This window comes from Delphinapterus leucas, chromosome 17 (genome assembly GCF_059928025.1).
Source record: "Delphinapterus leucas isolate spDelLeu-1000000601 "Yukka" chromosome 17, BTC_Dleu_Yukka2, whole genome shotgun sequence".
Classification (NCBI taxonomy): Eukaryota; Metazoa; Chordata; class Mammalia; order Artiodactyla; family Monodontidae; genus Delphinapterus; species Delphinapterus leucas.
Window position 1 is genome coordinate 10,717,971 of NC_143145.1, and position 26,180 is coordinate 10,744,150.

General features: G+C 37.2%; 1 protein-coding gene across 4 annotated transcripts in view; it reads left to right on the forward strand.

Moving 5' to 3' along the window:
- Positions 1 to 26,180, forward strand: part of CYRIB (CYFIP related Rac1 interactor B) — a 154,122-nt gene that overhangs the window by 84,332 nt on the left and 43,610 nt on the right. For all 4 annotated transcript variants that reach the window (XM_089898520.1, XM_022554091.2, XM_089898521.1 and 1 more), the window contains one exon: positions 16,490 to 16,528. In XM_089898520.1, coding sequence (XP_089754646.1) covers positions 16,490 to 16,528 — 39 coding nt within the window. The remainder of the gene's footprint in view (positions 1 to 16,489; positions 16,529 to 26,180) is intronic.

A 26,180-nucleotide genomic window follows, 5' to 3' on the forward strand; every position in this document is an offset into this window, starting at 1 on the left:
AAAAATCTGGAAATACTGATTATTTTCCACTTGTATATCTCTGTAAAACCTCTTAAAGTTAGGAAAAGCAAAGGTCCATTAAAGAATTACCAGCTCTTTTGAGAAATTAAGTTAACCTATATGATGCGATGTTTTTGTAGTTGTTTTTGTTGATGTTTTGTATCTGTTGAACCCGTTAGATACCATGTGGCTACTTTCATTCTTAAGAAAAAAGCCTGTAGGATATGTAAGTTTGTTTTTAAAGAGGAGAAGATAGACACAGAAAAAATCGATTTTATCCCAGGATGTGTAGCTTTTTTGGACAGTGTTTTAAAGATAAAGCTTTAACACACACACGTGCGCGCACACGCACAACACACACACACACACTTTGGTCATTAAAGAATAATTTTTAGAATAGTACGTGTTTTTTTCCTATTTGTTTATTCCAGTTTTATTGAGGAGTGATTGACATACATCACTGCATAAGTTTAAGGCACACAGCATGATGGTTTGATTTCCATATATTGTGAAATGATTACCATGATGAGTACATGTCCTCTCTTGAACATGTTTCCCCCTTAGTTGGTGTATAAGTTCAGGCTTGAGTAGTCAATATCTAGAATTATCTAAACTCTCCAATAACTAGAAATAAAAAAAAGACAAACAGATTAAGATTTAAACATGCATAGCAAATGGGCTAGTAATTGTTGAAAAAATTGGCGTGGTTTTTGTTGTTTAGTGGGACTGAAAAATCTTACCTGTTGTTCTGTGGAATTCTTTTTTTTTTTAAGATTTTTTTTGATGTGGATCATTTTTAAAGTCTCTGTTGAATTTGTTACAATAATGCTTCTGTTTTATGTTTTGATTTTTTTGGCCCTGAGGCATGTGGGGTCTCAGCTTCCCTATCGAACCCACACCCCCTGCACTGGCAGGTGAAGTCTTAACCACTGGACTGCCAGGGAAGTTCCATGTTCTCTGGAATTCTAGATGTTGCCTCAGTCTCAGTTTAACAAAGCTTTTTCTTAAGGACTTCAGCGTTAACCTATTATGTGCCCCTTGTTAGCAACCAGATGGATAGCATTTAAAATGCCCCTTTTAGGAGGAGAGAATATCCTTTTTTTCCCGGTTAATGGTTATGCTCATATAAATACTTAAAAAAATGTTTTACTTAATTTAAAGCATATGAAAAATGTTTTTGGAAGTTGTTAGTGGTGGTGGTGTTTTTAAACATACAAGGCAAATTCAAGGGCCATCACTTCTCTAGCTTTCTCTGACGCTGTCCTCTAGGCAGAATTCAATTATTCCTTCATTTGTTTTCCCAAAGCATTTTATCCACAGAACTCTAGTATAGCATTGTATTACACTGTATTGCGATAATTTGTTTATGTGTCTTCTCATAGACTGTGAGCTTCTGGCGGGCAGGTCTTATATTATTACTCAGCATTTTATACTCTGCCTTGCATGTGACATCTGGTGTTGGAAGTCCTCTACTAATCTTTGTTGAATTGCCATTAGGAAACAGTTTAGCACATTTTTAAAAAAAAATTATGTGACAAGGCATTTTTTAATAGTTTTGAAAAATCTACTATTTGATGACTACTCAGATAATTGTGTAGTAACACTACAAATCAGACATACAGTATCTCTTCAAAGTGGTTATCTATGCTTGTTGCAATTGAATTATTTTGTTAGCCTGGAAAAACCATTATCTATAAAACCATGGTGCACACCTTAGAGTAATTTATTTAAAGTCTGTTTATTAATTTAAATTTAAATAGGGGAAATAACACATTTTTCTAAATTTTATCAGTTAACCCATTACTTTTTTTTTTTTTTTTGCGGTACGCGGGCCTCTCACTGTTGTGGCCTCTTCCGCTGTGGAGCACAGGCTCCAGACGCGCAGGCTCAGTGGCCATGGCTCACGGGCCCAGCCGCTCCGCAGCATGTGGGATCCTCCCGGACAGGGGCACGAACCCGTGTCCCCTGCATCAGCAGGCGGACTGTCAACCACTGCGCCACCAGGGAAGCCCCAGTTAACCCATTACTTTAAAAAAATATTTATTTATTTGGCTGCATCGGGTCTTAGTTGTGGCACTCGGGGTCTTCGTTGTGGTGTGCAGGCTCTAGAGGGCACGGGCTTAGTTGCCTCGCGGCATTGGGATCTTAGTTCACTGACCAGGGATCAAACCCGAGTCCCCTGCTTTGGAAGGCGGATTCTTAACCACTGGACCACCAGGGAAGTCCCCTAATCCATTACTTTTTTACTGATCTCTCCTTATCTCTCATTTTCCCAAACAAATCCTTTTAGCAGAATGGCCAGTCTTATGGGGCCATAACTCTAAACAAGTCACATTTATTCTGGTATCCTTAAATCATTTTTCATATTGTTTGCTTAATTCACTCATCCGCTCATCCAGGATACACACTTTGGAGACTACAACGTGTCAGGCATTGTGCTTAGTGCAGGGGATACAATGACAATGAACAGGCTTTCAGTCCTGGGAAAGAGCGAATCATTTTGTTGAATGAACTGATATGTTGTGGGGTCCATGAAAAGATTCTTTAAAAAAAAATTATTTATGTATTTATTTAATTTTCGCTGCATTGAGTCTTTGTTGCTACATGTGGGCTTTCCTTAGTTGTGGCGAGTGGGGGCTACTCTGTATTGCGGTGCGCGGGCTTCTCATTGCAGTGGCTTCTCTTGTTGTGGAGCACGTGCTCTAGGTGCGCGGGCTTCAGTAGTTGTGGCTTGCGGGCTCTAGAGCACAGGCGCAGTAGTTGTGGTGCACGGGCTTTGTTGTTCTGCGGCATGTGGGATCTTCCACACCAGGGCTCGAACCTGTGTCCCCTGCATTGGCAGGCGGATTCTTAACCACTGTGCCACCAGGGAAGCCCCATGAAAAGATTCTTAAGTATCTTGGAATATACCTTCTCACACTAAATTTTATCTAAATTTCTATTATAATTGTAGTCTGTAACAGTGATCTAGTATGGACAGAATTGTTAAGGAATTGTTACTTTTTACAAGTATCATTTCCACAGGAAGTCATAAACCTCTTTCAGGATAAAGATTGGCTTATTTCTTTGTATCTCAAGCACAGCTGGAGATAAGATAAAGATTTTAGTACTGCTTGTTGAATCAACAAACAGAAACTCTGTCACCCTCTGGTGCTGCTTAAACTCTTTGGGCCTTGAAAACTACAAGAATGGTAGTAACGGCACCTATGCAGAGGGAATGCTGTTGGCCTAATGTGACAGGTTAAGACCTGGAAAAAGAGCCAGACAGTGGAATAAGTGCCCCTCGTACGTTATTTCTGAGTCTCTCAATCTTATGAATAGGTATTATCTTCCTTTCTACAGATGAAGAAATTGAAGCTTTGGGAGACTTAAGATTCTTGCTTAAAGTTTAAAAGCTAATGCTTTCTTTCTGTCGAATTGTATTACATATGGATCCATATTTTTGTCAGGAAGATGATTAAATATTTGTTTGGGTCATAGAACTCTCTGGAATTAGGAGAGCAGTGTGTGACAACCCAGGCACAGAGCTTCTCTCTGAAGCTCACAGGCCCAATATGGATCAGGTCTGTAATGCTGGCTTGGTTGGTGTCTTGCTGCAGTAGCTCAGACTAAATGGTGCACTGCCTTATGTTATTTGTAAGCAACACAAATTACCTTTCAATACAACCAGATTTTGCAAGTTACTTCCCTTAATTTTTAATGTTATATTAAGGATTAAGAAACTTTAAGAGTGGCATGCATACATTTGATTTTATCAGTGGTTCCTAGTTTTATTTTGCATAGATTGGTTTTTTTCATTCTAGTGTATGGAATAAGGCTTTTTTAAAAAGACTGCATAGATGACTCAAAATATAACCATCTGTATTTTGAAATTTGTGATACTGCAGTTCAGACCCAGAAGTTTGAGAACATGTTGCACTTAAATATATACTTTTGTAGAGCATTATCTCAATATTTGGCACTTTTGGTATATTGCTGCCAAACACTTAGGTTGTGTATTTCCAGCAGTAGGAAAAATGGCTAGAGCAAATTAAGAAGTGGACTTAGCCTTGGGACTTTGGATTTTCCAACCATGGACTTGTCTGTTTCTGTTCTGTGAAGTGTAATTTTCAGAGGTACTCTGTGGACTGCCACAGTTGTAGAAAGGGACATGAATGGATGGACTTTGTATTCTTTGCTTCCAAAAGAGACCATTTTCCTTTTGTTAATGTAGGTTAGACCTATTAATATTTCTGTATTTTTACATAGGTTAGATCTATAATATTTACTGAGAAATCACATGCTTCCCTCCCCCCCGCCCCCCGCCCCATTGTATAGCTTACAATATGGAGTATCATTTTTATGACTTGGCCAAATTGTCATACTTTTTTCTAAGTCTGGATCGGCTTCTAACATCCATTGCCTTCTCAATGTCACGAAACATATCTGTGAGTTCCTTTAATAAGAATTTTTTTGTCGGTGTCACTTCCTCTGAGACATCTTCATCCTTTTCATCATACCCACTTTTCTCACTTATATTGATAAGTTTGCCTCCACGAAGTTCTTCCTCCAACTGCGTATTGGTCTCCCTAATGGCAGCAGTGTCAACGTTCTTCGCAGTCAGCTGTTTCTTCTATAGCCCCACTTATGTTCCATTAGAATTTGACTTCCAGTGTTAGCACTTTTGTTCCTTTACTGTAGCTTTATCTTTGTTGGCAAGTTCTCTTGTTTGGTTATCCTTTTTTGTAAAATGTCACATGGGTTTGTCACTGGGAGACAAGGAGGAAACACAACCATATGCTTTGCAGTCTGTGTATGACCTGGATAGCAGATGTTCAGTGACCAATCATTGACTGGCTTTGAGAGAAGTGTTGTGATTGGTCACTAATAATGATGTAAAAGATTGGAGAAAATTATAAAACTAGAAATATAAAGCATTCTGTATTTTCAGTATTTTCATTTCTCATTACATTTTAAAAAGACAGCCTGATGTTTTAGAAAAAATATATTTATGGGTATCGTTTATACAATAAATCATATTTTAAAGTGCTAAGCGTATATTCATTTACTCCTCACAATAATCCAATGAAGTAGATATTACTGTTTGTTATCCCTTCTGCAGATGAACAGAGAGAGAGTAATTTGTCTGGAGCTTATCCTGACAGTCTGGCTCCAGAGTTCATGCTTTATGTTACATTTTGTAAACCAGCACTAGTTTATAAACTGTTGCCAGTCTGCAAAGAATTGGGATTTGAATTTTGCAAGTCTTTTAAAAACTACTTTTTTTTTTTTTTTTTTTTTTAGTATTCTAGGGTTTTTTTCCTAGTATATTAGTATTCTGGGTTTTTTCTCTTTGGACCATGATGGATGGAAAATTTAAAAACAAAACAGCTGTCCTTCACCACAAGAGAGCTTGAAAAATCTCAGTAGGCTATGCAGGAAATCCCATTCAGTACTCTAGAAGTGATCCGTATTCAAAGAATGTGTCTTGGTCTTCATAAAAGGATTAGCTAATGAATATGCCATATATATTACATCTATCTGTCTCAATCAAGAATTTTGCTGAATTGAACAACTTCTGATTCTGATTATCCTGATGGAGAAAAGAGGGCTTTTACTGTAAACACCTTAGAAAGAGGCAAGGCTTCTCTCAAAAACGTCTGCTGTTTTGAAACTGGAGCAGATTCCTGAAAGTCAAGGTACTAAATTGTACCATTCACCTTTGTGCTTTGTGTGTAGATTTATCAGTTTCTTTAACAGTGATAGGAGAAAACGTGCTTCTTTGCTGTCACCATAAGCATGACATGCAGATTAAGAATTCACTGACTCATTTTACCGAACCGTTCTGTAATGTGCTTCAGCACTTCATATATGAAAGATATGTAAGTTATAAATCATTAATAAGCATAAAGTGAAAGTCCATGAACCTCACCACTAATTAAGATCTAGGAACCTACTTTGTTGCTTCCCTATACAATTTCCCTGCCTCCCCCTGGAGGAAAATACTCTCCTGAATTTTGTGTTTATCACTTTTATAGATTAAAAAAACCCATAAATGTCTGCATCTCTAAATAATATGTATTTTAGTTTTGCTGTTTCTTGAGCTATGTAAAAATTGTTATGTAGTCTTCTTGAGACTTTTAATGAATTCATCATTGTTTCTGAAATCATCCTTATCTTTCTAGGTGGCTGTAGCTCCTTTGGGCTGCTCTATACATTTTCATTGTGTGAAAAAGCTACAATTTATTTATTCTCCTATCAATGAAAGTTTAGATTGTTTCCAGTGTTTTGTTATTTTTTTTTTCCCCTCTGTAACAGTGAATGCTGCTTTGAGCATACTTGTACATTTCTCCTGGCATCTATATGCAAGAGTTTCTCTAGGTATATACCTGAGAGTAGAGCTGTTAGATTGTAGGGTATGTGGTGTTCACTTTAACAAGATAATGCCAAATGTTTCCTAAAGTGATTGTAGCAATTTATAATCCCACATACTGGGTGTCTAAGTACCTATTGACACCCATTTCTGCCAGCACTCACTATTGTTGGAGTTCTTAATTTTTACTAATCTAATGGGTGTAAAATGGTATTTCATATTGTTTTAGCTGATAAATGTCAAGGCTGAGGATTTGCCTTTTGTGCTTCTTTTTATTGAAATGCCTCTTCATGACTGTGGGCCTTTTTTCCAGTGATTTCTTTGTCTTGTTCTGAGTTTAGCAGTTCTTTGTATACTAGATACTAATCCTTTCTCTGTTATATACATTGTCAGTATCTTTCTGTAGTTTAGTGGTTTATATATTCAGTTTCTTTAAAGTGTCTTGATAAACAGGTTTTTGATACTAATATAATCAGTTTTATCAGTCTTCTCATTTATGGTTAATGCTTTTTATATTTCATTTAAATTAAACACCCCTTCCCTACCTTGGGATTGTAAAGAACCGTTTCTGTATTTTCTTGTAAAAGTTTGAGTTTTGCCTTTCAAGTTAAAGTCTTTAATCCCGTGAGAATTGGTTTATGTATGGTATAGGATAGGGATTTTATTTATTTTTTATGTGAATAATCAATTACCCCAGCTCCATTTATGCAACAGTCTCTTTTCCCCAGTGATCTGCAGTGCAGCCCCTTAACATTTACTTTCTCTTCATAAAAGTCTGTATTTGTTCCTGTACTATGCATTCTGCTTTTGGACTGTGTGCTGTCTTTCATTTGCCAGTTTGTCTTTATGTTAATACCATTCTGTCTTAATTACTATTGTTTTATTTTATTTTACTTATTTTTAATTAATTATTTTTTGGCTGTGTTGGGTCTTCGTTGATGCACGCAGGCTTCCTCTAGTTGCGGCGAGCGGGAGCTACTTTTCATTGTGGTGCGCGGACTTCTCACTGCAGTGGCTTCTCTTGTTGCGGAGCATGGGCTCTAGGCGCGCGGGCTTCAGTAGTTGTGGCTTATGGGCTCTAGAGCGCAGGCTCAGTAGTTGTGGCACACGGGCTTAGTTGCTCTGAGGCATGTGGGATCTTCCCGGACCAGGGCTCAAACCTGTGTCCCCTGCATTGGCAGGCAGATTCTTAACCACTGCGCCAGCAGGGCAGCCCCTGTTTTATTTTACATGTTGATATCTGATTGGGCAAGTTGTCTTGTTTGATTCCTTGAGCGTTTTGACTGTTCTTTGGGTTTTTGCTTTTTCATGTAAAGTTTAGAATCAGCTTATAAAATTTTATAAAAGAATACTTTGGGGATTTTGGTTGGAAATGCATTTAATATTTACATGAATTTTAGAGAGAATTGACATTTCTTACAGTATTGAGTCTTCTAACGAACATGATGTCTTTACATTTATTTATGACTTTTTATAAAGTTTTATGATTTTTTTCCATGCATATATTGCAGAACTTTTGTTACACTTATTCCTAGTTACTGTATTTCTTTTTGCTATTGTAAATTGTGTCTGTGGGGAAAATTCTCTTGAGCTTTTTACTGGAAAATAGAAATGCAATTGAGATTTTCATATTGATAATAATATTCAGTTACCTTGCCAAACTCAATCAATGAATTGATTTTTACTTAAATTTTTTTTGACCCTTAATCTCTTTCTCTTGACTTTTAAAGTTGGCTTGAACCTGCAGTATGGTGTTGAATAGAAGTAGTAATAGCAGACATGTTTGTCTCACTTCGATTTTAAAGGGAACGTTTCTAACAGTTCTTCATTAAGAATGATTTAATTTGTTATAGGCTTTTGGTAGAGGTAGATACCTTTTATCCTTTCTATTCTTATTTTGCTAGGTTTTATTTTTAATTACAAGTAAGTATAGCTCTCATCAAAAGCTCTTTCTGCATCTTTACCTGATTATATGTGAGTATTTTTCCTTTAATCTGTTAATGTGGTAAAAATCAGTTCTAGGTTTTCTGACCCGACTTTGCATTTCTGAGATGAACCAAATTTAGTCATAGTTTGTTTTTTTAAACTTTTTAGTTCAGAGTAGGACTAGGAGTGGAGAGAGTGGCAGTGATGGGAGGGGTGGAGGTGATGAAACAGGGCAAGAAGCTGGAAAAGATAGTCATTTCAGTGCTAATACAGTGACTTAGGATGCTTTTGGGGCATTATGTTCTTAGGAGGAAGTATAATTAAACAAGTAGGTATTTATTTGATCTTTTCTAAAATTGACCCTAGGGAAAATGATATTTTCCTTACATATAGAATTGTAAATTTTTCCTGTTATTACCTCTCTTCTTATTTACCATTCCTTTAAAATTAAATCCTATGTGTAAATTTTATAAGGGAATTTGAATATATGGAGTAGATGACATGAACAACACTGAAAACTATTTTCTTTGAAACAAGCATTTGTTTTACAGAATTTGAGTTTATGGGACTGCAAAATAGGGTATGTATTTGTTTTACAGAATATATCTTAAGCCTGTGGAATCTTTAGGTTGGGATGGTTGCAGCACCTGTTGTCCACAAATGCATCTTACAGTATGTTTGTTGCCGTATGTTCCAAAACATACCTGAATTTAGGTATTAGAGAAATCCCATTGTAGAAAGTCCAGTAATCAGGGCAAGGCGATGACGGTAGCCAGGAGATCCAGAAGTAAGAAGGTTCTGCATAATGTTCCCAAAGCCTGGTGATCATTTTTATGAAGCCCCTGCCTGCCTCAGGGTTTCCAGTTATGCTGCTGTGGGTTGTTTTTTAAGGAATCATTGTAATTTTACAGAGGAAGTTAGTAGGGAAGTAGTATTTATTTTACAGAAAGTCACATTTACAGAAAGGAATATTGTAACTGTTACTGCTTTAACATTTTCCTGAAAAATAGTTCTCTCACCTATTCCCTGCCTTCCTCCCCCTCTTTCCCTTTCCTTCTTCTCTACCTTCACCCCTCCCTCTCTCGTGACTCTGGGTAAGCTACTTCACCCTTTAAAGCCTCATCAAGGAAAAGAGGGTAATAATTTTAATCTCATTAGATTGTTAGCCTTCAATGAAATAAATCATGCCAAGTGCTTAGCATAGTGACTCAAACACCGTAAGTACGTATGAAATGGCAGCCTAGTAGACAGAAAGATAATATTTAAAGACCATATCTAACTTTATCATATACATTTATATTGAGTGTCTGATCTAGGAAGTTCAAACTTGACAGTGATCCTCTTAAAAATAAGTAAGGCCTTGATAGAAAAATGAGAAAGGGTTAGTTTTACAAATGCGGAGGAAAAACTACTATATTAGTAGTTCAATAAAAGCAGTGTGGAAGAAGGCACCATATTGTATGTGTATGTGTACAAGCACACATACAGGCACACTTTTTTTTTTTGCGGTACGCGGGCCTCTCACTGTTGCGGCCTCTCCCATTGCGGAGCACAGGCTCTGGATGCGCAGGCTCAGCGGCCATGGCTCACGGGCCCAGCCGCTCTGCGGCATGTGGGATCTTCCCAGACCGGGGCACGAACCCGTGTCCCCTGCATCAGCAGGCGTACTCTCAACCACTGCGCCACCAGGGAAGCCCCACAGGCACACTTTTTAAACAATGAAGCTCCTGTCCAGGATGCATGGTTCTGATGACAGTATAGATTGGAACACACCTTTGTAAAGCAATTTGGCATTAGGTATCAAGACCTCTACGTATCTTAATTTAAACTTATTTCAACAAAGATTTGTGTTGGTCATAGCCAGGATAATTATTCACATTGTTCTCTGCACAAAGGGGCCACATCTGTATATCAGGCACAACACAGAAATGTCACTTCTGAGGTCATGGGTGGGTTTAGGGATCAAGGCCTTCTGGCCACACTTTGGAGCAGCGGTTGCCTGGTATGTAGATGCACAGCAGCACCTGTGGCGTGTCTGGACTCAGGAGTGCTCATACTCATGGCCACACTGGTGTGTACAACAGTGTCTTGTCTGGATTCAGTTCCAGGCATCCCCTGAGATTATTTTTTCACTTACCTGCCCTTTTAGGGGATGATTCTCAAACTCCCACCTCCCTACCCCTACCACCCCCTCTGACAGGAACTAATGTCGTAGTCTCTTCTGAGAAATTTGGGGCAGGCGTGTCTGGCACTGGCTTAGGCATATTTGTGCCTTGATGTCCAGGGGTTATTTTTGTGAGTACGCAAGAGCATGACTCATGGGCAGGGATACATGTATGCACAGCCAGATCTGTTGCTTGCTGGGGTTCTTGAACCCCAACCCTGGCACAGCTACCTTGTGTAGTTGTTCAAGTTGTACGATAAAATACCAGTTCATAATTTGAGAATGGGATAACTTTTGCTAATCTGCACAAAGTCTTTATGTGCTTTTGGAGGCCCTGGATATAGCATGTACAGTAGTACGAAAGTGTTTCAAAAAAATGTGATATACCCATATGATAGGATGGGATGTAATGATTTGGGAAGAATTTTTAATGATGTGAAAACGGTGCTTATGATATGAATGATAAAAAACAGGACACATACAAAGAAAATGGTGTTCAATTGTGTACAGATATGCATAGAAGAAGCATTAGAAGGGAATGAAATAAATTGTTACAAGTAGTTAGCTTTGGTTGTGGGATTACAGGTAGTGATATTTTTTCTTTCTATTTTCCCTCTGTATTTTGTTTAGTGAGCATGTGTTGCTCTTATAGTAAAAGGGAAAATGAAAATTATAAGAAATTTTTAGAACCTACAAAAATAAAGTCATGTTCTGAAGACCTGCAGCTGTCTATTCAACTGTTACTTGTAAATTTACTTCTTCCTGGAGATAATACAACTTCTTTAGACTCATGAGAAATGTCTATAATTTATACCTTTGGGAGCATGAGTTTACAGTAGAGTTTACGAATTTACTGATAGTGCCAATTTAAGATGTATTTAAGTTATGTAGTATCAAAGAATTATATAGTTAAATAAGGTATTAATTATTACATAATATCAAGGTTGATCATATATATTATATATACCTTGATAATTTATCAATATAGAAAATGTAGTTCTTGGTATAGCACGGAGTGGGGCCCTTAATGTAACCTTCACACTTTCTTCTAATGAAACCAGCTTTGTGGTAGTAATTATGGTGTAGGATGACATAGAAGCCTGAGATTTGTATTCATGTATTTTTCTGCTGTGTCTTAGACATGGATACTTTTAAGTATAGTGTACTCGAGATAGAATATCAAAATAGATATGTGTATATTGTTGTAGTTTTAATATTAAATGAGAAAAATAGTGATTATGTTCAACAAAACTGTCATTTCCATTAATCTTCACACAATCTTTAAGATTATTTTTGCTATTTTACAGATAAATGAAACTGATGCTCAGATAACATTTTACAGATAACCTAATAATTTAAATAAGTGGAAACTCAGCCCAGGTTTGTCTCATTCCAGAATCAGTGTTATAAACCACTTTGCTTATATTTCCTTTTTATTATTAGGGAATATACATTTTTTCATATATGTGTTTACTGTTTTGCTTTCTCATACAAATTACCATGATAATCTTTTCCTCTCTTGATGTGATTTTGTGTATATTTACATGAACTATTAAAACATTTTAGATTTCCTTTATGTTAAATTTTTATATGATTGATTCTCTCCATTTTAAATTTCTTATAGTGCTTCAAGTTATTCGTCTAAAGATAAGTAAGGTATTATTTTCTATTTTTTGAGAGTTAGCTTTAAGAAATTAAACTCTTCTCTATCTAGAATATGTAGGCTGAGAAGGTTGTATCTTAGTTTTTCATGGAATTATTTCAGCACAGCTTATTAAATAAAGTTTTCTTTCTTCATTGCCCTGTGATGACTACTTTATACATTCCTCACATGGAATGTTCTCTTTGTACTTTTTACCTTCTTGTCCAGATGCTATTCATTCTTCAGAATCTACTTTAGCTACCAGAGCTCCATAGCTTCATAAAATCTTTTCTAATACCTGATTTCCTAGCTGGAATTTTGTAATTGCCACGGCACTGTATGTAGCTGTTACTCATGCTACTCATTTTTACCTTGAACATTTAAATTGCTATAGTAAGACTAGACATTTTTAGAGAGCACTGTCTTTTTCATCATAGTATCTCGTAGGGTATCTATTTTGGTGCTGTATACATAAATAGACTTTCTGATAAATATTTGGTGGTGTTTTTTTGTTTTACATTTATATACAGTTGGGCCTATTCTGATGTCTGTTCTCTTCCCCTCACTATATATCTATACCAGTTCCACAATGTTTTAATTATTAATGAGTAGGATGAGTCCATCTCACCTGTTCTTCTGTCTTTCAAAAAAATTTTTGTAGATTTGCATGTTTCTTTTTTCTCAAATAGATATAGAATAACCTTTTCAAGTTCTCAAATTTAAAACTTAATCAGATATTTGTTGGAATTATGTAATAATGCACTTTTGTAGTATTGTCTGATCTGCAAACATGGTCAATAGGCCCTTTATTTCAAGTGCTCTTTTCTGTTTCTAAGATGGCTTTTTAAATTGCTTTGTGTATGTTAAGGGGAGCTTAAACAAATTGAATTCAATTAGATTTTATCATGTACCCAAGTGAAGGAGGAATGCAATCTAGTTTGAGAAGGTTGTATCTCATTTTTTCATGGGATTATTTCAACACCATTTATTTAATGCAGTTAGATTTATTTACCATCATTCAAAATATTGGAAAGCTGTAAATGTGGCTGACAGTGCTCTGAAGTCATAACTCTTATGTTTTGCTGGAGGCAGAGAAATTTTAACACTTGAGGAACCTCTAGGTTTAAAGATTTTAGATGCTTGGATTATCTAATTTACATATTATCTAATATTCATTACTTAGGACCTGACATTTGATTTCTAAGGGTGAAAACAGTTACAAGTGTTCTATTATTTCTTGATTTATTAAAAATTAGAATCAATGGAACTTTTTCCCCATGGTTTTATGTAAGTGGCACTGGTTTTTCTCCTGTGGTTTATGCAAGTGGCCAGCCAAGCCACTTGTTTTATTTCTGGGTGGCTGCATTGGGTCTTAGGGAAGGAAGTTTTCCTTTGGCAGAAAAAGCAAAAATGTGTTTATTCATTCCATTTGTAGTAGCATTGATCCAAGAGGAGCTTTTGAGGAAAACCAGAGCGGTTAGGCTTTGAATATAAATAACTCCCATTCATCTCCTAACTGATGGAGGAAAGTAAAAGATTAAGGATTAATACTATATCAATTATAGACAATACAGAGTTCTAGAGCAGAAGTTGTAAACTGATGGTTCATCAACCAAATATAGCCCTCAGACTGTTTCTTTTGCCTACTGAGTGTTTCCAAAACTTATTTAATTACTTTATGACATCTAAAAATTGTTTTATATGAGTACTTTGCATTGGATCGATCACCTGTATTTTCAATCTGGCATGTTAATAGCTGTGGCACTCTGTAGATATTAAGCCCCACTTAGCGTTTCTAACATGGTCTCAGCATCTAACTTTGCAACGCCTGTTCTAGAGGCACTTGAATACAGAAGTAATAGTAGATCTAATACTGCTAATGCCGCTGAACCTTCAACATTGAGTAAACAGGAGATAGAATAGTAGCCATGAAGATTTTAGGTAGTGAGAGTTTGAGTTGAATATGGGATGTATGAGAAAGAGTAGCTGCAGAGGAATCCAAGGTTTTTACCTGAGCAGTTGTACGGACAGAAGTGCCATCAACTGAGATGAGGGAGACTGCAGGTAGGTCACGTTTGGGGAGTGAGATGGAGTTCAGTTTTGAACATGTTAAGTTTGAGGTCTCTGTTAAAACATCCTAGTGGAAATATTGAGTAGGCAGTGCTATGAGAGTGCGGAGGTGGAGAGAAATGTCTGGATTGGATAAATAAATTTGAGCTATATAGATGATCCAGAAAGTCTGAGGTGGGATGAGGTCACAAAGAGAGTGGAGAACCTGGGACTGAGCCCTGGGACATGTCAGCATTCAGGGATTTTAGAGAAGAGTTCAGCAAAGGAGATGAAGGAGCATCCAGTGAGGTGGGACAGAAAGGAAGGAGGTGTGGTATCCTGAAGGACCAGTGTCTAGACCTGGCTTCACCCCCAAAGCAGAGCCTGAGACAGGGACTTTTTAGGCAGGTGATTTATTTGGGGAAATATTAACAAGAAACAGAAGTTGGAGAACTAGGGCACGTGATACAGAGAAGTAAAGTCAATCTAAGGGTGTATTATTGACCTGGTCACTTCTGTGAGCAGCTGGGGCTTGATCCTTAGGAAGCCCTCAGAAGACATGAAGAATATGCCTTTTGGTGGGAAGAAGAAGGTATTTATCTACCAGACCTCATCCCCCCATCGGTTAGGGGTTGCCCAGCGTGTTGGTATTAACACCTTCATGCTTCCAGGTTCATTATGACTCAGGATGGCCGAAGAGTTCCATTAGGTATCTCTTATTGCAAAGCCTTTGAGCGGGAAGTGAGCCCTACCAGTGCAGCAAGCAGCTAAGGGGAGGTGCCTCAGCTGGAGTGCAGATGTGAGGCAGAGCGTGAGAGGTGTCCCATACAGCCCACCCTCTTGTACCCTCCATTGAATGCTTGCCCTTTACTGCGAAGCTTTCAAGGTGGTGGCTGGCCACAGTCTCTACATCAGACTTATAGCAGGAGGGTTAGTGGAATAACGTTCATTATTTCAGTCCACTGCTTATTCTAGATTTTCCTCACCTTCAGCCAGCAGTTCAACAGGCTGATCCATTCTGCTGGTAGAGTGACCCAGATTTTCTTCCCCAAGGGATCAGTGCCTGTAGTGACTTTATCCTTGTCGGGCCATAGTTGCTGTAGCTGCCCATTTCCAGTTATCCCTGGGCATGGCAGCCTCAGTCGAATCCCCTAGGTTCGCGATACCCTCTCTCCTGTGCCTGTTGTGTAGCAGCAGCCATAAGTCCTCGTGGTTGTTAGGGTCAGTCTACAGGACCCCCCCCCCGCCGCCCCGCGCTGCCACGTCCCCTCATTCCTCTCCCATTTGATTATTGCTTTGGAATTCTTCCTGTAGCTCCTGACTGAAGCGCCTCCCCTTCTCCTGCAGAATCAGAATTTTTAACCCAGTGGAGCCTAAGGTTGCCAGTCTACTTTTCATCTTTTGGTTCCTGGACTCTTGTTTTGTTTTTTTTTTTAATCTGTCAGAGACACAGTGCCACATTTTGGCCTTGGGAAGACTGTGTCAGATCACTTACCTGCTTGGATGACAGTGCCCAGTTCCCTCAAGATGTTACCAATCTTTTATACATAGAAATTTTTGTTATATTTGTTAATCCAGGACTCTTGGGTTATATAAGATAAATAATTAGGGGAAGAAAATTTCACATAAAGGTGATTAGTTACATTAGTCAAATGTATCTCCTCACTCTGTGAATTAAGCTAGTTTGTTATCTGGCTTTGTTCTTAGTTGCAAAGTTAGAGTAAACTCATTCTGAAAATTTCATTTCACCTAAAATTGTTTAATAAGGCTTTGAAAAAGTAAAACCAGTCCTAGAGAGGACTTTGTGGTTCGGTGAGTTTTGCCAATGTGCCTCTGGCTTATAATAGGTTATTGTCATGGAATATAAGGATCTTAGTGCCTGTAATAAAACTGATTTTTTAATACATTGAAACAACTTAAACTGTGATAAGAATATAGAAATATGCCTCTTTTGATAATTTTACAAGAATAAAGAGGAATTACTAATTTTTTCTCTTGGTATGTGAATAAAGAAGAATTACTCATTTTTTTTCTTTTGTTATCTCTTGCTTCATAAGCTATGATGAGAACTGTGTACTTTTCTTGGTACACCTGCTTGTCTTAATATCTTGAGGGTGACAACTAGGGTGTTATCACCTATTGGTATTTCTCAGGGCTTAAGATAATGCCTCACTCTTAGTAAGTCCTCCATAAATAGTTGTTGAGTTAATCCAAGGGGAGAAATATATGGCTCATGCATGTGGTATGTGATAGCATTGATGAACTTTGTTGTTAAAGTTAGTTTTCATAAAATTAAAACTTGTTTTAAATTATAATAATGTTTTAGACTTTCTTCCTTTTTTCTTTCTTTAAACAGATAGAGGGACAAGAACAGAATCACCAGCACTGGCTGAAGGTAAATATGTCTTTCGGGGAAATGATTATCCAAATACAAATGAAAAGTTATGATTTAAATAAAAAACTATATTGACTAAATATAATTTAAGGAACATGTTCTGTATATAATACTGAACTGCTAAAAATGTCTGTAGGAAATACCCTATATTGTTTAGTTTCTGGCTTAGAATGGGAAGTAATATAGATTAATTAGAAGTTTTTTTTGCAGCTTCCTTTCAATAGGAGAGGTATGTGTTTTTCTTTGAATTCCTTTTTAAGTCATTTTAGCTGTCACCAGTATAATTGATCAAAAAATGTCTAAGCCATAATTGTAGTAGTTAAAAATAAAATGTATATATATATTTGAAAGCTAGCTAGAAGGAAAGACACTTCTACCTATAATGGCTTTTGGTCCTTTTATAAAGTCTTGAAAGTAAAGAACACAACCACAACAAAAAAATAATTACCGTTAAAGGGTCCTGAGTACCTAACCATTTATAATCCTGTAATTGTTTTAATTATAACAAGTTAATAGGTATTTGAAAATGTAATTTTTCTATAGACATACTTTGTGTTCTTCAAGTGAAAATGATCAGCTTAAAGTCTCTGTGTTCTTTCTAATTATAAACAGATATTTATATTTCAAAACTTGCCTGTCATTTTATTAGAACTGATAACGACAGTTATCATAGTAGTCCTTTGGAATTGTAATCATCTCAGCTACTCTCTGTGCTACAGTGCAGGAGTTCTCAACCATTTTTTTGTTCCATGAATTCTAATAATAATCCATGATTTTATGAAGTAAAATGCATAGATTTAAAAAGGAAACCAGTTAGTATTGAAATGTAGTTAACAAATATTAAAAATGCAAATTTTTGTTAGAGTATTATATATGCTTCTCACATTAGAGAATAAGCTTTAGTGACAATTCTGCTAAGTACTGCAATTTTGAATAATGATGAGTTTGCAGTAATTGTAATGTAATGTGAAAATACCTGTGATGTTTATTAATGACAAATTCATAGATATTTCCTACTGTGGTTTGTTACCTATAATCTTAATTGAAGGAATTGCTAAATCTCACGTAGAGGTTAGTAAGAAGTTTCCCATCCAGATTCAGCAGATCACTGAATTCTCTCTCTGAACCTCAGATTAAGAACTCCTATTAGTGAAAAGTCAGCTAGACCTTTCTTTCTCCATCATATTTGAGTAAGTGTAGTTTTTTATGTTCTGTATAACTCATCTTAAAGAAGTAGAGTTATACATCCATTCCTTAAGAGATATTCTAACCGAAATAGCTTTGAAGAAACTTCTGTTTGCTGATCAATAATCAGAGAAACAACAGCATATTCTGTAGAAAAGGGAACAGAAGATAAGTGTGAAGCCCTGGAGAGTGCTTGCCTTCAAAGACCTCACATTCTTGTTCAGGGAACATGAAATAAACATGTAGAAAGTAACATATCAGTTTGAGATGCTAAAAGTTTAACAAGAGAAATGTCATAATTGTCATAGGAAGGATGCAAATAGTAAGTGCTCTGATGCTTGTGTTATGGAAGCACAGAAAAAGGTCAAGACTTGTAAGAAGTCACCAAGTGTCTTCCATTTACTTCAGGAGTATGAACTATACATGAGAACATGCCAGCCTAAGCCAGGAAGAGCCTGGAATGGTGTCACTAAATTTGAATGTCCAGGACCTTGTAGCTGACTACTAATAAAGGGAATGGCAGGTGTATTGAAGTTTGGTTGACGACAAAAATAGCCCTAATATTTGTTTTGAAGAGGACATGGAAGGGGTGTCTGACTTTCGTGGTGTTTGTTTGGGTTTTTTGGTTTTGTTTTGGTTTTTTTCCTTTTTTTGGTCGTGGTCCTTGATTCTTTCTATCAGTGTGATCTGACTCTGATGCCATATTCTAAAGATGTTCTTAAAAGCTGCACTGTCAGCGTCATTGGAATAAGCCCCACTTTTAAAAAACTAATTTGCTGCTTTTGCCCAAGTCACCAAGTTTCTCTAGTCCTCAGTTCCCTTCTTTTATGAATTTAGAGAATTGAGCTACATGATTTCAAGTCATTTCATGAACCTTATATTCTGGCCTCAGATTTTCTATCCCTTGTCATTCCCTTCATTTCCTTCCTTTCTCTTCTCCTTTCTCCCTCCCAGCAACTTTAGACATATGGTAAAAATATTCAAAGTAGTTAAGTGATTTGACCTTGGATTTATATAAGTGTTGTCCTTGTATATGCTATGTGAAACTTTAAAAGCTATAATTATTGGGTAGCATACTTAATTCAAAAAAGTTTATATGATATACACATACTGCATTTTGGTCTTACTTAATGGCTTCAAAAATTCATTTAAAAGTAATATGCTCCACTATACTGAGAAACAGTAGATTACCTCCAGTTTTTTGTAAATCGGGTTTTTTTTGTTTGTTTTTGGGTAAATCAGCTTTTATAACATTATTTGGTGAAAGATATCAGACCATGGTATTTGAAAATAATTATAGAGTATGCTTGTTAAATTTACTGAGGGAATCTGTCTACTCTCTAACTGAAGTAAAGTACTATTTTTAAAAATGATACAAATAAAGCATATATAAGTGGTTTTAATTACCACCTCCTCTGAAAGATCAAAGTGTAATGAATGACCCCTGTTGGAGTCTTTTTAGCATTATCTCTTAAGAGAGATATTATCTTTTAAGATACTGATTTAAAGATGTACAAAATGTAGAAAAAGTATTGAAGTATGTATCTTAAAACTTATATGATTACAAAGAAGAGAAAATTTATATTTTGTTTTTGTATTCTGTTTGATTATGATGAGCCTGGAGAAGTTATGTGTAAGAGATTTTAATTTAAGTTCAAGAACAAGGAAAACGTTTAAATTCCTTTTATTTTTAATTTTTTTATAAATTTATTTATTTTTGGTTGCGTTGGGTCTTCGTTGCTGCACGTGGGCTTTCTTTAGTTGCAGCGAGCGGGGGCTACTCTTCGTCGCGGTGTGCAGGCATCTCACTGCAGTGGCTTCTTTTGTTGTGGAGCACGGGCTCCAGGTGCGCGGGCTTCAGTAGTTGTGGCTCGCGGGCTCTAGAGCGCAGGCTCAGTAGTTGTGGCCCATGGGCTTAGTTGCTCTGTGGCATGTGAGATCCTCCTGGACCAGGGCTTGAATCCGTGTCCCCTGCATTGGCAGGCGGACCCTTAACCTCTGCGCCACCAGGGAAGTCCCTAATTCCTTTTAAATTCCTTTAGTGTGCCAGGCTCAAACAGAACAATCTGACAAGGTAGAGAAATATTTAAGGACATTTCTTAGTTAGCATCTGTTGTCTTTTTCTAGTCATCGTATTTTTTTTTCTTGAAATTTTTTTTCTGTGAGAGTTTTATTCCTAATTTAGAAATTTTAATGCTGGTACTGAATTAATTTCTTTCAGGAATAATTGAAAAATTTCTTAACTCCTTTCGGATAAATTATGTGTACTTTTATTTATGACCAAGAAGCAGTATGGCCATATGGTTAAGAGAAATGTTGGGAGCCAAATTTCCTCAGTGAGAATTCCACCTTCATTGTTTACTAATTGTTGACCTTGAGCAAGTTACTTAATCTTTCTGACCTCAGGTTGCTCAGAGGTAAAATAAGGATTATGGTGCTAACTAACCACATAAAATAGTTGAGGATTTTATGAGATAATACTGTATCTGTAATACTTTAGCATATTATGTGATACACAGTAAGATCTCATTCATTGACTTTTACTTTTCATTTAGTAATTACTTTCAATTAGCACCTCTGCAAGGTGCTTTGGATATAAAAGTTAGGTTATAGTTGCTCAGGGAAAAATGAATTCTATTGCCCTTAGTTCCTTCAGTCTGTAATGTTTAAGAAGGTCCTTAATTTCCTAAATAAAGTTCTTTCAGAAGCTAAATCCTCATCATTACGAGACAGGAGATTATCTTGTAATTTTTTGCATACGTGAGCGTGTGTGTGTGTGTATATAGTCTGATGCATAACTTTCTTTTACCTCAGTTTAATATATTTTAAGCTACTTCAAATGTTTGATGAGTTGTCAAGCAACACAGGGATTGTTTGGTTAGTTTGGTTCCAAGAGGCCAGTGGAAACTGGGACCAATGAGGAGAAATTAACAAGTGGGTGAGTTTCAGCTTAATACAAGTTTTGTGTGATTCTTGAGGGTTGAATTCATGTCAGATTAAGTGTGTATCATTTGATTATTGGCTGAAGTTTCTTAAAAAGTTTTTAAAAATTGACTTGAGTCTAAAAATTTGTCATTTGAAAACAGAATGACTTACTCTTTGGATGTAGTCTTGCGGAGTAAAGTATTTAAGTAGAGGCTAAATGACTACTTGGCATAGATCGATGTTGTAGAATAAGTTCTTACTAAGGTTAGATGGTCAAGCTTGAGTCTTCCATTTTCGTGCATGTCTTAGTTTGGGCTTCTTTAACAAAGTGTCATAAACTAGGTGGCTTATAAACAACAGAAGTTTATTTCTCACTGTTCTGGAAGCTCAAAGTCCAAGGCCAGCGTAGATGGTCCCTTCCTGGTCTAAGATTCTCTTACTCATTGATGATTGGATATTAAGCCATCCTGCCTGATAGCTTTCCACTCCTCATGGCGACTATTAATGTTAAGAAGAAACCTCAGTCCACCAAAAAAAAAAAAAAAAAAAAAAAAGGATTTCTCACTTGAGAGAATACTTTATCTTTTTAGTTCAAATTATGAGGGAAAGTAGAAGGACAGTTTTTTTTTTTTTTTTCATTTTTTTGTCCGTGCTGTGCGGCATGTGGGATCTTAGCTCCCCAACCGGGGATCGAACCCATGCCCCCTGCAGTGGAAGCACAGAGTCTTTTTTTTTGTTTGTTTGGCTGCGTGGGGTCTTTGTTGCTGCGTGTGGGCTTTCTCTAGTTGAGGCGAGTGGGGCTACTCTTTGTTGTGGTACGTGAACTTCCCATTACAGTGGCTTCTCTTGTTGCAGAGCATGGGCTCTAGGCACGTGGGCTTCAGTAGTTGTGGTACACGGGCTCAGTAGTTGTGGCTCGTGGGCTTATTTGCTCCTTGGCATGTGGGATCTTCCTGGACCAGGGCTCTAACCCGTGTTCCCTGCATTGGCAGGCGGATTCTTAACCACTGCGCCACCAGGGAAGCCTGAAGCCCAGAGTCTTAACCACTGGACTGCCAGGAAAGTCCCAGAAGGTCAATTTTTAAGAGCCTCTTGACCATTTCAATCATAAAAAGATAACGAAATGCTTATTCCTATATATCAAATCCTTGAAGATTTCCTTGAGATTGGAGGTCTCCTGCTTTCCCCCCTCTTTCTCCTCCTCTGAAATCTCTGAGGGGAAAAGAATGATGACAGCTTCGTATTTTATCCTTTCACTACCTTGAGACCTCCTAACCTGGCATTGAGGCCCAAGTTCCTTGCTGTTTTTGCTGCAGTTTGGTGGCTGGGAGAGGAATCAGAGGCACTCTGATTCCTGGAGGGTGAGGCGGAATGTTTATATGTAGTGGATGAGAACCTCTGTAGCCCTTAACCTCCGTGCCAAAATATATTAAAAAGCGATTTTTCTGAGGATGACTGTTGTGTTGTAGGATCGAGATTTTAAGAATTTGGGCTCTCGTTGCTGTAATGCATAGGAACACGAGAAATACCGATGACGATTAGTTCAGTGGTGATAAAGGGTGTTGTGGGAAGGTATCAGTGCTGTCTAGACCAGCTTTGATGTGTTAGCAGTAAACCTTTGCCTGCTAACCTTGCCCTTGATTGGGTTTCTCAACTTTGTGGAGCTTATATTTGCATTACTCCTTTGTAGGCAACACATTCCATAAACTTACTCCCTACTTTGTGTGTTTTTTGTTTGTTTGTTTTTGTGTTTTGGCCGCACCACACGGCATGTGGGAATCTTGGCTCCTCCACCAGGGATCGAACCCGCGCCCCCTGCAGTAGAAGCGCAGAGTCTTAACCACTAGAACCTCAGGGAAGTCCCACTCCCTACTTTGTAAAGTTGCAGTTTGTTTCATTTGACCTAAAGCTACACCTTTTACAGGATGCCCTTCGTTTAGATATGCTCTTCTTTGATGAACAAGCTTTTTTTACTTGAATTTTAATTCATTCATTAATTCAACTAATGTTTATTGAGTAGTGACTGTATAATAGAATGTCTGCCAGAGGCTAGAGGTTCAAAGATGAAAAAGATGTTTGGAAGAACTTTCCCATAAAACTCATCAATGAACTGATGTGCTCTATCTTCTGTAACCTGTTCTATAGAAAAGAAAGAGCCAATATATAAAATATCAAAACCAGATAAGAACAGAGAGAAAAATTACTGGTTGGTCTTACATGATAATCCAACGTAAAATATTAGTAAATCAAATCTAGGAATATGTATTTCTTTAACTGACCAAATAGAGTTGATCCCAGGAATGCATGGATGGTTTAGAAGTAGAAAATATATTCATGTAATCTACCACATTCATAGATTAAATGAAAAAATTGTTGATATTTTATAAAAAATGGCAATTTTGCCTCAGAATAATATATATATATATGTATATTTAATGGAAAATCAAATCAAAGTCCCATCGAGATTTTTTTTTGTAGAACCTGACAATCACATGAGTGAATAAAAGGCCAAGAATTGCTAAGGTAGTTTTGAGGATGAAGCATTACTTAAACAATAAGCACAGACCACAAAAAAATGATGAACAATTGGATTGCATGGAACAAAGGGCACCATAAACAAAGTTAAGACATATTACGGACTAGGAGAAAGTATTTGCCATGTATATAAGCATCAAAAGATTAGTATTTAGAATTCCTAAAGCCCAGTTGGGGGAAAAAAATGGGTGGTGTATCAGTTGGAGTCAAGTTAGGAAAACATACTACTCAGTATTTCAAATAGAGGGAATGTAACATAGAGGATTGGTTATTAAAGGTATTAGAAAGACTGGAAGAGCAAAAGGGAGAAGGAGAGGAATAGAGTGACAAAAAAGGTGGGGTGTTGCCTGCTGCCACCAGAGATAAGCTGCTACCTCTGCTAGACTTCTGTCTCTAACTGGGGCATTGGATACTGGAATCACCCCAACCAAACTTCTACAGCAACTGCTAGTCTGTCTTGGCTAGAAACAGGAAGCTTCTCTCTTTCTTCAGCCTTCTCCTCGCCCTCTAGTGCCGCTTATTGAAATAACCTAAGAGGAACCCAGCTGGCAGGGCAGGATGTCTAGGGGATGTCGTTTACAGATCCGAAGCCCCAGCAGTATGGAGTAGCGTAGTGTATGCAAAGGTAGGTGTGGGGCTGAGAGACAGTGGAAAAAATAAATGGCACAGGTGGCAAAGGATATGAACATACATTTTACAAATGGCCTATAAACATACAAAGAAATACACATTTATTACTGGTAATCAAGAAAATGCAAATTAAAACAGATATTTCACAATCTAAAAATTAAAGCTTGAGGTTTTGGAGGCTAAGAGAGAGAAAGTCTTTTGCTAGTGGAACAGTGCATTGATCGAAGTACTTTGGAGAGCAATTTGGTACAGTTTAGTAAAGTTAAAGCTGCCTTTTGATTTCTAAATAGCTGTTCTGTGGAAACTCTTCTACATGGGCACAAAGTATGGGTACCGTGTGTAAAGTAGAACTCGTTAATAGAGAGAAATTGAACATCCATTGTCCCTCAGTAGGGGAATGAATAAACAAACTGGTTTCTTTGAACAGTGGCATAGTATGTAACATCTAAAATGACTGAACGTGGATAATTCTCAAAACACCATTGAGTGGAAAAAGTGAGTTTTAAAGGAATATGGACAGTGTATCATGTATGCAGATTGAAAAGCAGAACAATACTATGTTGTTTATGAATACGTACCTTCGCAGTAAAATTTTTAAAATATGTTTGGCAAGGAAGCATATTTTGAAGACGCTGATTACCTTAGGAGATGTGAGAGGGGAAGAGAGGAAAGAAAGTTGGTTGGGAGAGGTTGGGAGATTAACTACACAAAAAAAGTAGGCCAGAGTCTGAAGCAACTATGGCACAAAGTTATTGCTGGGTGGTAGAGTATGTGAATATGGTATTTTTAATGTTTGAATTATTTACTAATTTAAAGAGATAGAAAATAAGAAAATTCAGAATCAGCTCCTCTGGGAAGCCTTTGGTTAGGTGTTCCTTTTTCTGTATGTTCATAGAGGTGTTGGCATGCTTCTGTATGGGAGCATGCCACATTATCTGTCTGGTCTCTTCCAGTTGTCTGAGAATTTTTCAATGCCAACTATTCAGTCTTTGTCACAGTGATTGGCATATAGGAGCCAGGGAAAGATTGTTTGATTTAAAACAGCAATAGCAACAACCAGGCACTGTAAACAGCTAGATATAACAGTTAGGGTTTTATAATGGTAAGATTTTCATTTAATAGACCATCCATGCATTGCTGCATGTGTTTTGGGAGAGTTCAGGCACCTGAATTCCACTCTGGTCATTTTTGTTGGGCATCTTTGAATGAGCCACATGTCTTCTCTGAGCATCAGTGGCTTTAGTTTTAAAATTTTTAGAATTATTGATACAGACAAAAGAATGTATACCTTTATTTGTGAATTTAAAAGCCTAAAAATAAAAGATTTCCATGAATCCACCAGTAATTGAGGGACTAGAGTATTTCCTAAACCTTTGAAGTTTCCCAGTCCTATGGCCCTGTCCCTTGCCAGAGATAACCAGTATCTTAAATTTTGTGTTTATCATTCCCTTGCATTTTAACATGTATATTTTTACCTCGTATAGGTATATATAATTTTTTCCTGGATTTGAAAATAGTGGTAAATTTTAAGAAAGTGAATTCAGTTCAGTGATATTTTTTTAAAGAGAAACTTTCATAATAAATCCTTATAAAATAGGTAATTCTGAGTTTCAGTTTTGTTTTGTTTTGCTTTAATATTTCCATCACACACCATCCTGTATACTCCTAAATTATTTACTTCAGAACTTTGTACTGTTCCTTCTCATAACCTTTGTCTGTCCCTGAATACAGGACGTTAGAGCAGGAAGCATTTCTTTCCTCTAAATTTGCAACTCAGGCAGCTAATTTGCATTGGTGGTTTAATTTTTAATGGCTGGGTACATAGAAGAGTACTAGTACTAGTAATCTTTGGCTCAAACTCCAAGATGCCATGACAATCTGATGTAATACTCTTTTATTATGGCTCACTTCCATTTAAGGAGCAACATTGGTCTCCTAATTTATTGTACTTATTGCACATAGCCAGGCATCCTAGTGAGTGTTTTATTTAAAATAGCTTAACTGGGAATTCCCTGGTGGCACAGTGGTTAGGAATCCACCTGCCAATGCAGGGGACACGAGTTCGAGCCCTGGTCCGGGAAGATCCCACATGCCAAGGAGCAACTAAGCCCGTGCGCCACAACTACTGAGCCTGCACTCTAGAGCCTGCGAGCCACAACTACTGAGCCCACACGCCGCAACTACTGAAGCCCGCGCGCCTACAGCCCGTGCTCTGCAACAAGAAAAGCCACTGCAGTGAGAAGCCCGCGCACCGCAACGAAGAATAGCCCTGCTCGCCACAACTAGAGAAAGCCCACGCGCAGCAACAAAGACCCAACATGACCAAAAATAAATAAATTGAAAAAAAAATTTTAAAATAAAATAGCTTAACTAAAAT